The sequence below is a fragment of the Scyliorhinus torazame genome, chromosome 10 (genome assembly GCF_047496885.1).
Source record: "Scyliorhinus torazame isolate Kashiwa2021f chromosome 10, sScyTor2.1, whole genome shotgun sequence".
Classification (NCBI taxonomy): Eukaryota; Metazoa; Chordata; class Chondrichthyes; order Carcharhiniformes; family Scyliorhinidae; genus Scyliorhinus; species Scyliorhinus torazame.
Genome location: NC_092716.1, coordinates 165,969,192 through 165,981,324, shown reverse-complemented (window position 1 = coordinate 165,981,324; position 12,133 = coordinate 165,969,192). Strand labels below are relative to the sequence as shown.

General features: G+C 48.0%; 1 protein-coding gene across 8 annotated transcripts in view; it reads right to left on the bottom strand.

Annotated features, from left to right (window-relative positions):
* pidd1 (p53-induced death domain protein 1) overlaps positions 1-12,133 on the bottom strand; it is a 173,229-nt gene that overhangs the window by 14,755 nt on the left and 146,341 nt on the right. For 6 of the 8 annotated variants that reach the window (XM_072518909.1, XM_072518908.1, XM_072518912.1 and 3 more), the window contains 3 exons: positions 6,501-6,619; positions 2,323-2,430; positions 1,299-1,371 (listed from right to left, as the gene is read on the bottom strand). In XM_072518909.1, coding sequence (XP_072375010.1) covers positions 1,299-1,371; positions 2,323-2,430; positions 6,501-6,619 — 300 coding nt within the window. Of the gene's footprint in view, positions 1-499; positions 576-1,298; positions 1,372-2,322; positions 2,431-6,500; positions 6,620-12,133 lie in introns of all 8 variants that reach the window. The other 2 variants (XR_011949587.1, XR_011949588.1) reach the window with 2 other exon arrangements.

Here is a 12,133-nt window from a genome sequence, read left to right as displayed (position 1 = left end):
GATTTAGAGGCGTGAACTGAATCGGAACCTTTGTCTCTGGAAGGGGCATCCTGGACGAGGGACAACTACTCGAGATCTCCAAAGAATGATGCCGTCCTCACACTGAGTTAATCTTTCTTGACGATTTTGCATGGATCCTCCGGCATGGGGCGCAAACATCGATATTGCCACCAGCGAGCGGCCAGAGCATGGCATCAGAATCAATGCCAGGCGCAAAATGGATTTTTTCCATTTCGCGCGATTCTCCGCCCGATCGCGATTCTTGCTTCCGGCCTCATTGGGGACTCTCTGCCTGCTTAACAGGGGAATTCATATTCCACAAAGTTCATGGGGAGATCTATTGCCGATTCCCCCATGTTCTTTGTGGCCACTACAGCAGTTCCTCTCCCTCATTTGTTGCTGACAGGTTCACTAGTCAGCCTAGCAACAGCAAACATGGGAGAAAAACAGCCTTTTATTGCAGGAGCAGCTCCATGCAGAGTTTTCATTTGAAACTCACCTCTTTGACAGGAATTTTGAAAGCTGGCTCCGGGGACCACAGAGAGGGTCTTCCTGGACTGGATGCGGCCCATGGGCTGTAAATTGGACAAGTTGGATTTCAATGCTATAATGTTATGCTAGCTCAGTCTTGCAGTCACAGCCACTCAAATCACATTATGCGATTTCATCATGATTTAATTTCGATTACCAATTTGTGTTTACCACTTAACTAGTATCAAAGATGATGCAGAAGAAGAACAAGACTTAAGCACCGACTAAATAACAACACTTCTCTTGTAACAAAATCCGATCCTCTTCTCTTTGTTTTCAAAAAGTTTGCTGGCAGAAGGGGGAAAAATTTGGTAGAAAACCACCATTGAAAATGCTCCAATTTTTACCATCACTATTGAGAACAGAATGCAGCTACAGCATTAGAGTTGAATGATATTAAAAATAGCAGAGCCCAGATTTCTGCTGCAGTAAACCTCGTGAGGCTCTTATTAAGATGCAGACACAGCAGAAGCAGTTTACTGGATCTGGGAATTCATGGCATTGACAGACGGTGGGCTGCAAAAGTAGAAAATCTATTCCATGTGCACTTTTGGGAGTTGGTTACGTTGACTGCTGAGGGGGAGGGATTTCAGCGGGGGTGGGGGGTTGTTTTCTTTTGTTTGTTTTGGGGGTTTTTGCGGTTGTTTTTGTATTGTGAAAACGTTGAAAATTTGTCAAATAAAAGTACTTTAAAAAAAAAAGAAAACCTATTCCATTGTCCAACACTTTGGCAAGCACAAGAAAAATCTAATTAAATACAGTCTCACCTTCATCGCCCAGATTTAATGGTGGATAGGATGATTCCATTCTTGACTCAGCATGAAGCCTTGATTTCTGCTTCTAGAGAAAATGCAGCAGATTTTTAAAAAGCCACACTTGGACGTAAGCAGGAATCAGAGAATCACAGATTGTTATGGTGTAGAAAGAGGCCCACCTTGTCTGCGCCTGCTCTCCAAACGTGCATTATGACTTAGTGCCATTCCCCTGCCTTTTCCAGCACCCTGCACATTCTTTGTATTCAAGTAATGATCCCTCTTGACTGCCTCGATTGAACCTGCCTCCACCACACTTCCAGGCAGTGCATTCCAAACCCGAACCACTCGTTGTGCAAAAAAGATAGTTCTCACATCACATTTGCTTCTTTTGCAAAGCACTTTAAATCTGTGCCTTCTTGTTCTTGATCCTTTTACGAGGGGGAACAGTTTGCCCCTTTCTACTCTGTGCAGCCCCCTCATGATTTTGGACTTTTCCATCAAATTTCCTCTCAGCCTTCTTCTCTCCAAGGAGAACAGTCCCAACCTCTCCAATGAGAGCAGTCAAAGGTCAGGTTTAGAACATTATCAGTTCAAGCCCCACAGCTGGACTTGAGCCTATACTCTAGGTGGGCATTGCCTTCGATATTAAGGGAGTGCTGCTTTGTCAGACATGTTAGCCTTCAGTGCGAGAGATCAAATCAAGAATCTTTTTGGCTGTTACGTTACTGCATGTAAAGATCGCATGTCGCTGCTTTAAGCAAAAAAGGACTTGTTCTCCAGTTTTCTGGCTAGCACTTCGTTTTCAACCTGCCCCACAAAAAGCAGATTAACTGCTGTCATTCACTGCTATATATTTGCCTATAATAATAGTCACTGCACTTTAAAATAACTCCTGAAATGCAATAAAGTGCCACTTAAAACACCAGCCTTTCTCTCTTCTGTTTAAAAAATGTGTCAAGTGATTCTATAGTGGGAGCTTTTAGTTTTGTTTTAATCCTCTAAGGAAATACAACATTAAGAAAATGAAGCAGCTTACTGGCAATTTGATAGGCAAGGTGGCCAGCCACATTGAATCTGGGCCTTTTCGCTTCTTAGCAGCTTCCTCAGGTATGTTGTCTGGCAAGGATCCTCTGTAAAAGGAAACCTAGAATGAAGATCAGTAAAACACCATTACATCTTGTAATCTCTGCTTCGAGTACAGGACCCAGTCATTTCGAAGATCCTGACAGGGAGCTATGTCGTGGCAGGTGGCCTGACTCTGGAGCGTCTAAACAGTATCTTGGAAGGGTAATGCACAGATTCAAATGTGTACTTCCTCTCGTGGCAAGGTACCAATCTGACAGTGCCAACAGTGGAGAACAGATAGTTCTCTACAAAGAAGACCTCAGCACTTCAGTGTACCTCCTTACAGTTCTGCCTCAAGTGAAGGTCTGAGAGTCACTAAGCTGTTCACCGTCTCCATCAGAATATGGTACTCAAAAGAATAAACAAAATAATTCATGACAAGAATACTTTATCAATTTGTTTCTTTCCTACTAAATGCCTGTGTGAAATCATGTGTGCTCCCAGGACAATAAGAACCTAGGAAATATAACAGGGCGTAGGCCGTTCGGCCCCTTGAACCTACTCTGCCATTTAGTAAGATCCTGGCCGATCTTACTTTAGCTTTAACTCCACTTTCCCTGACCATAACTTTGCACTCCCATCAGCTAATCCACACAGTCAGTCAAGAAAATGATGAATACATTCTCAAAACTTTAAATGGAGCCAAATGATTGAAATTTCATTGCCCATGTGTTGCCTATTTTGCTCAAGCTGCGACCATCCATCATGAGTAAATAAGTTAAAAAAGCTTTTCTACAGCAGAGGATGCTGCAATGTTTACTCCATACTACTTAAATCTCTGAAAAGTCAAAGGGTAAATTTGCCAAACACATAGGGCGCGATTCTCCGAGCCCCACGCCAGGCTGGAGAATCGTCGCAACCGCGCCACGCCGCCCCGAGGTGCGGAGATTCGCGCCATTTCACTGGCCCGTTTGGTGCGGCGCCGGTTGCGGGCCGCTGTCCGAGGTCGGGCCGCTGATTCTCCGGCCCGGATGGGCCGAGCGGCTGCGCGGAAACGCACAGTCCCGCCTGCGCCATTCACTCCTGGTTGCTGCTGGCGGGAACTCTGCGCGAAGGGTCAGGGATCGGCCTGTGGGGCAGGGAAAAGCGCTCCTTCACCGGGGGGTCCTCCGATGGGGTCTGGCCCGCGATTGGGGCTCACCGATCGGCGGGCCGGACTCTTCCCCCCCCCCCCCCCCCCCCCCCCCCGGGAAGACTTTCTTCCGCTTCCGGCCCCAGAACCCCCGGGCCATGTTGCGTCGGGGCCGGAGCATTGCAGAAGTTCCCCGCGCATGCGCGGGTTGGCGCGGCGCCAAGGCAGGCTGAAGCGGCGTGGACCGCTCCAGCGCTGTGCTGGCCCCCTGTGGGGGACAGAATCGGTCGTCCCCGTGCCCGTTTCGTGAAACGCGATGGCATTTACGACGGCGCGAACACTTAATCTCCATTTTGGAGAATCGCCCCCATAGTCCCTGCGGGGAGTCACGCGCAAAAGAGTATCTACACAACTGTAATGCTGACTGTCTGACCCACTCACTCCTTGACCTCAGCCAGATCAAATCTTTGCCAACACACTACACACACAGAACAGTAACTGTCTCATTCTGAAGAGAAAAACAGGGGACATTAGTGAACCCATGGATAATCCGCAACACTGCACTGAACACAAAAGATATTCATTCTCTCAAAAACAAGGATAAACATACAGCAGGAGACGAATGGAAGAGCTCCTGCCTTACAAACAATAGATGAACTAAAATTTAAGCAATCCATGTAAATTTAATTGAACTGACAAATCAGAGATATGAAGTGAATTGGTCTGATTTGGAGCTGCTTTAACAACCAACCTTTGGGGGAAATGGAGGGGGGGGGGGGGAAATTGCTGATCTTATGCCTCTGCATCCTTAATAAAGGACTGATGTGAGATCACGTGTGTCTTCAGGAAAATGCATACTCTCTCATCAGATAACAATCAGTAGAGAAAATGATCAGCATAATCCTGGGATTTTAAAGAAAGCAATTCCATTTTACATGTACCTTTTATAAACCATGGCCCTATCTGTCCTCTTCGGTGTCTGTCGAAAATTCCATAGCACTAATATAAATAGCACGTAAGTTCTCCCCCGGTGTCAATGTTTATCCCTCAACCAACACCACTAAATGCAGATCAATGGTTGTATATCTCATTCCTGCTTTTGCGACCTTTCTGTTGTCTAATTTCTGACATTACGACACTTCAAAACCTACCCTATTAACTTTGGAACATTCCCAGGTTATCAAAGGCAATATATAAATACAAGTTATTTTCTTATTTGCTTTCAAATACCCCGGTAACATAAAGATGAGAAATATCATAATTAATAAAAAGAATTAGAGAAATTTGTTTAGCTAAGACAGGACAAAATGTTAGGACCTAATGGATAGGTGGTAGAAATCGTGGGTTTGGAAGATGCTATCAAAGGAGTCTTGGTGAGATGCTGCAATGCATCTTGTAGATGGTACACAACTGCTGCTGTAGGTGATGGAGGGAGTGAATATTGAAGGTGGTGGATAGGTTGCTCATCAAGCGGGCTGCTTTGTCCTGGATGATGTCAAGCTTCTTGAGTGCTGGTGGAGCTGAACTCGCCCAGGTAAGCGGAGAGTATTCCATCACATTCCAGACCTGGACCTTGCAGATGGTGGACAGTGTTTGGCGAGTGAAGAAATGAATTCTCACCACAGAATTCCCAGCCTCTGACCTGCTCTTGTAGCCACAGCAACCGATCTCGGGAGAGGAGATTGGGCAGTTGGGAGCCACTAAGCTGTTCACTGCCTCCGTCATTAGAGCATTATTGTTGCCCTACAACTAAATGTAGGCAAGTGAAGCAAGAGAGACCCCAGACTGAGTTGGAGCTGCTGTCGAAGGCTAAATCGTCAAAGGAGAGGAGCTGAAATCTTTAATGCAGAAGACAGTTGAAGGATTTTTTAATGATTCACAGTGATCATTGATACCAGGGTGGGCTACTTGAGAACATTTTTATCATAGATCATAGAATTTACAGTGCAGAAGGAGGCCATTTGGCCCATCGAGTCTGCACCGGCTCTTGGAACGAGCACCCTACCCAAGCCCACACCTCCACCCTATCCCCATAACCCAGCAACCCCACCCAACACTAAGGGCAATTTCGGACACTAAGGACAATTTAGCATGGCCAATCCATCTAACCTGCAAATCTTTGGACTGTGGGAGGAAACCGGAGCACCCGGAGGAAACCCACGCACACACAGGGAGAACATGCAGACTCTGCACAGACAGTCCCCCAAGCCGGGATTCGAACCTGGGACCTTGGAGCTGTGAAGCAATTGTGCTAATCACTATGCTACCGTGCTGCATGATTCGTCTTGGTTGTGTTTGCCATTTAATGTGCAATTTATAGTACATTGAACCACAGTTTGCGAGCTAATTCATGTTTAACTCATGTTCATTCTAGATGTGGGAGTAGAAGATTGGTAGTATTGACTGCTTGCCTTGTTCACTCTTGTATTGGTAAAATTCTTCTGTTTGAGTGGAGTCGTGTGGCTTTATTCTCTTTGTAAGTACCTGGGATTTCAAATTTCATCTACTTGAAACAAAGGTTACTGGCCCCAAGCCAGACTTTACCACGGAGCTGTAAATTCCGTTACTCAATGTGACTCATTTAACTATTGCAAATGCTGGAACAAACTTCTGTGTTCTCTAAAGTAGAAACAAACTTTGTATCAGCCACCCTTCAGTTGCCTTCAATTAGGTGGCAAGTTCAGATCCAGTAAAAGACCTGACAACAGCTTGTATCCGGGTCCTTATGCCAAGAAAAATCCTTACAAGCTGTTCAAGACTGGAGTACAGAGAGCATGAGATATGCTGCTTCCATTCAAGGTCTTCAACCATTTAGTCCAATTTGGGAATTGTGTTTCACATTCCAAAAAAAAGACATCCCCTGAACTGGCAACTCAACCAACAGAGGCCCCAAAATGCAGAAGAAGCTATCCCAGATTCTGGAAGCAAATATAATGTATCAATAAGTTGTTAAGATTCTGACTCTGGAGATGCGGATTCACGCCAATCTTTTTAAAAAAAGAGCGAACATCATTCACCTGTCCTTTCACAGCTTTTGTTTTCCTGTCTGCTACAGTGGAGACATAAACTTCCTTACTGTTCTTTAGATGCGAGTAAAAGGTGAACCCAATCCTCCCGTCTACACAGTCTGGCCGATCTGAAACAAAAAAGCAAGTACTTAAATGCCCTTTCCAAGAGCCGGTGCAGACTTGATGTGCCGAATGGCCTCCTTCTGCCCTGTAAATTCTATGATCTGTTGTGCAAATCAACATTTAAAATATTAATCAGCAAATAATTAATCATGACTCCAGCACACATTTTCTCTGTCTCTTCCTAAGCTTGTGCACTGGTCCGAGCCATGATCGATTATAAGTTTAATTAAACATTTCCTAATCCTAGCATCTTCATCATTTTATTTTCTGTGCACAACACAAAACATCAAGAATTCTCTTGGAAATATCATGTTACAATATGGAGGTCACTGAATTATTCATATTTCATGATCCAAAGTAACTCAGTACTCCACACCATCTCATGTCACAATGTGGGAAAGAAAAAAGTGACCATGATTTATTTTTAAGTCATGCGTCAATCACTGAAGTCGGAATCCCAAATCTGAAGCTTATTTTCTGAGCAAACCATCCTTGCTTCTCCCTCACAGTTTATGTGCCAGATATCCAATAGGTTATGCATCAGAGCACTCAGTTACTTTTCACTGAGTGTGCGAACATGAGCAGTAACTTACTGCTTGTCAGTAAGTTAAACTCCATTTATTTTTTAAAAACACGGGCGGGATTCTCCGCCCCCCCCACCGGGTGGGAGAATCGCCGGGTGTTGGCGTGAATCCCGCCCCCGCCGTCCTCCGACCCCCAAAAAATCACCCCGGCGTGAATCCCGCCGCCCGCCTAGGAGAATGGTGGGGACCGGCACGACTCAATGGGCCCCGGGGCCGCCCGAATTCTCCGGGCCGCAATGGGCCTAAGTCCCGCCCGTTTAACGAAGGCCCCGCCGGCATAAATCAAGTTGGTCCCTACCGGCGGGACCCAGCTCCGTGGGTGGCCTCCGGGGTCCTTGGGGGGAGCGGGGCGATCTGGCCCCGGGGGGTGCCCCCACGGTGGCCTGGCCCGCGTTTGGGGCCGACCGATCTGCGGCGGGCCTACGCCATGGGGGCACTGTGGGGGGCGATCCCCCAATATATAGTCCAAGTGTTTGCGCCATTGTGACGCCGTCGCGACCGATTCTGGCCCCCACAGGGAGGGAGGGGAGGGAAGGTGGCCAGAATCAAAAAGGTGCTACTGCAGAGAGGAAGGCAGGCAGGGGGTTTGGGTCTTCCGAACCTGATGTATTATTACTGGGCGGCGAATGTGGAGAAGGTACGGTGCTGGATCAGAGGGATTGACTCCCAATGGGTCAGAATGGAGGAGAGTTTGCGTAGGGGTTCGGGATTGAAGGCGCCAGCGGCAGCGCCGCTCCCGACGGCCCCGGGAGATACTCAGGGAGTCGGTAGTAATAGCTTCGTTGAGAATCTGGAGGCAGTTTTGCCAAGACTTCGGGTTGGGGGCAGAGTCAAGGGAAATGCCGATTCGGGGGAACCACAGATTTGAGCCAGGGCAGTGGGATGAACATTTTCAGAGATGGGAGGAGAAAGGAATTAGGACACTAAAAGATTTGTTTCTTGGGGGTCGGTTTGCGGGATTGAAGGAACTGGGAGCGAAGTATGGGCTGGAGCAGGGGGAAATATTTAGATACATGCAGGTTCGAGACTTTGCCAGAAAGGAGATACAGAGCTTCCCAGTAGAGCCGGCTTCCACATTGCACTGGACGACAGTGGGATTGGAGAAGTGGGTAGTATCGGCAGTTTACGGGGCTATTTTGGAGGAGCAGAAGGCACCGCAAGAAGGGATCAATGCAAAGTGGGAGGAAGAGTTGGGAGAGGGTATGGAGGAGGGGTTCTGGTGTGAGGTGCTCCAGAAGGTGAACGCCTCCACCTCGTGTGTGAGGTTGGGGCTGATACAGCTGAAGGTGGTGTATAGAGGACACTTCACAAGGGCGAGGATGAGCCGGCTCTTTGAGGGGGTAGAAGATGTGTGTGAACGTTGCGGGGGAGGGCCCACAAACCACATTCATATGTTTTGGTCCTGTCCAAAGCTGGAGAATTACTGGAAGGAGGTTTTTGGGGTAATCTCTAAAGTGGTGCACGTGAAACTGGACCCAGTCCATCAGGAGGCCATATTCGGGGTGTCGGATCAACCGGGGTTGGAAACGGGCGCAGAGGCAGATGTTGTAGCCTTCGCCTCGTTAATCGCCCGAAGGCGGATCCTGTTAGGATGGAGATCAACCTCTCCACCTGTGCCCTGGCATGGCGGGGGAACCTGCTGGAATTCCTGATGCTTGAAAAGGTCAAATTTAAACTGAGGGGAAGGATGGAAGGATTCTACAATTCATGGGCGTTATTCAATGTGCACTTTCGAGAATTGGATCACATCGAACATTAGGGGGTGTGGGGGGCTGGGAGGGTTGGGGGGAGAGGGACTGTATGTGTTAATGGTGACTATGGGCGATTCCTGAATCCTTTTTGTCATTTGTTTATGTTAACATGTGGGTTAATGTCTGGGGTTTGGTGGGAGGATGGGATTGTTGTTATTGATTTGGGGATTGGCATTGGCATTACATTCGTTCCTGATTGTTTATTGTTGGGTGTAAATTTGGGAGAAAATGTGAAAAGGAGGAAAATAAAAAATATTTTTTTAAAAACCATAGAAACCTATGCATTATTAAAAAGGTATAAGATGCCGGATAGAGTTATGATTTGTAATTCAATCTTGACCATGCCTGATGGTCAGCTGAAGCACTCAAATTTTATTATTCTAATTTTTAATCAAAACTGAACAACAATGAAATATAGCCTTGAAACACAAATATTTATCTGCTTTAACAGAGCTGCAAATACAACTTTTAAAATAATATTCAATTTCTTCTTGAACCGTTGTGGACTGAAAGCACTGATTAAAATGCAAATCTCCACCTCAAAATGATCCGTATTCAACATCTTTGCTACTGTTTCAGAATACATGCATCAAATTTGGCAAGAAAGATCTGGAATAAATATTTTAAACTGCCTATCTCATTTCTCAACATGTGACCTTGAATTAGCAGCTGTGCAATCAGCCTGTGATGTAATGTGATAGAAAATCCACTGCTCTTCCTTTGCAATACAATAAATACCTCCAGCTGTCCGTCTGCTTTGAAAGCACATGAAAGTCAGCTAGTGGATCGGTGAAATACAGCTCCTGCTGAACTATACAATTTCATTTCACAGTCGTTAGGAATTGGCGAAAAGTAAGATTAAAAACAAAGTAACATTTGAGACCTTCTACCGGAGACTGTACATCTCCGAGCCCCCCCGACAGGGGTGCGGGAATGAAACAGTTCCTAGACAGACTGGAACTGCCAGGGGTGAGGGAAGACAGACAGGGGGAGCTGGAAGCACCAATAGACCTGGGAGAAATCATGGAGAGCATCAGCTCCATGCAGGCGGGGATGGCACCAGTACCCGACATGTTCGTGGACTCACTGGCATGGGGCACCCTGCCCCCCACGCTAGCGCAGGCCACAATTTGACTGCTCCTCAAAAAAGATAAAGACCTGGCAGAATGTGGATCATACTGCTGAACGTGGATGCGAAAATTCTCTCAAAGGTCCTGGCCAAAAGGCTGGAGGGCTGCGTACCGGAGGTGGTCGCAGAGGACCAAACGGGCTTTGTCAAGGGTAGGCAGCTCACAGCGAACATTAGGCGGCTGCTGAATGTGATAATGACCCCCCCCCCCGGGTAGAGAACACCAGAGGTGATTGTCTCCCTGGACGCAGAAAAGGCCTTTGACAGAGTCGAATGGAGCTACCTCCTCGAGGTACTGGAACGGTTTGGGCTAGGAGCGGGATTCACCGCCTGGGTGAGGCTCCTGTACAACGCTCCCAAAGCGAGTGTCCGAACTAACACCACCAGCTCTGAATACTTCCAGCTACAGAGAGGAACAACAGGGCTGCCCCCTGTCCCCACTCTTGTTCGCGCTAGCGATCGAACCCCTGGCGATAGCCCTGCGGGCGCAAAAAGCTGGAAGGGAATCCGGAGAGGAGACAGAGAGCACAGTTTCACTCTATGCAGATGACGTGCTCCTCCATGTCTCAAAGCCGCAGGAGGGACTGAAGGCAATACTGCAAATACTGAAAGAGTTTGTAACCTTCTCGGGCTACAAACTTAACCTGGGCAAAAGCGAGGCATTCCCAGTGAACCCAAAAGGGGGAGGGACAGAGCTGAAGGGGCTCCCGTTCAAAACGGCCCAGAACAGATTCCGTTCCCTGGGGATCCAAATAGCCAGAGACTGGACACAGATCCACAAGTGGAATCTGACCAGCCTGGTGGAGGAAGTAAGAAAAGACCTTCAACGGTGGGGCTCACTCCCACTCTCCCTGGCGGGAAGAGTGCAGACGATCAAGATGAACGTAGGTTCCAAGGTTCCACTTCCTGTTTAGATCCATCCCGATCTTCATCCCCAAGGCCTTTTTCCAAAACATAGACAGGCTAATCATGGCGTTTGTGTGGGGGGGGGCAAGAACCGGAGAATTCCCAAGCCGACACTGCAAAGAGGGAAAGTCAGAGGGGGGCCTGGCTCTACCGAATCTACAATACTACCACTGGGCAGCAACAGCAGGAAAAGTGAGGGGATGGGTACAAGAACCCGACACAGATTGGGTACAAATGGAGGAGGCATCCTATAAAGGAACAACCCTCCGGGTCCTGGCCACAGCAGCACTCCCATCCTCCTCAGCAAGATACACAACGAGCCCAGCGGTAGCGGCCACGCTGAGAACGTGGACTCAGTTGAGACAGCACTTCTGGATAACCAAAATGTCCCTTATGGCCCCCATCTGCAGCAATCACAGATTCCCCCAGCCATGCTAGACACCACCTTCAAAAGATGGAGGCGGGACGGGAGCTCAATGACGGTCGGGGACTTCTACAGAGGGCGCAGACTGGCGACACTGGACGAACTGCCGAGGAAGTGGAAACTAGCAGGAGGCCAGGAATTGAGACACCTCCAAATAAAGCACTTCCTCGACAAAGAGACAGTGGGGTACCCCGGGGCCCCAGAAAACACACTGCTAGAGGACCTGATAGGCACAAGCAGCGAGAAGTGGGGGCTATGTGGGAAAATATACGGACAGCTACTGGACAGAGCCCGAATACCACTGGACGGGACCAGACAAAAATGGGAGAACGAACTAGGGATAGAGGTAGGATGGGGACTCTGGAGCGAAGCACTGAGTAGGGTGAGCTCCACCTTCCCCTGCGCAAGGCTAAGCCTAATGCAGCTCAAAGTGGTGCACAGAGCGCACCTGACTAGAACCCGAATGAGCAGGTTCTTCTCGGAGGTGGAGGACAAATGTGAACTGTGCCAGAGGGGCCCGGCCAACCACACCCACATATTTTGGGCTTGCTCCAAGCTTGCTGGGTTCTAAACAGCCTTCTCAGAGGCAATGTCCAAGGTTGTGGGGGTGAGGGTGAAGCCATGCCCACAGTCCAAAGATGTGCGGGTTAGGTGAATTGGCCAATGATAAATTGCCCTTAATGTCCAAATTGCCCTTGGTGTTGGGTGGAGGTGTTGAGTTTGGG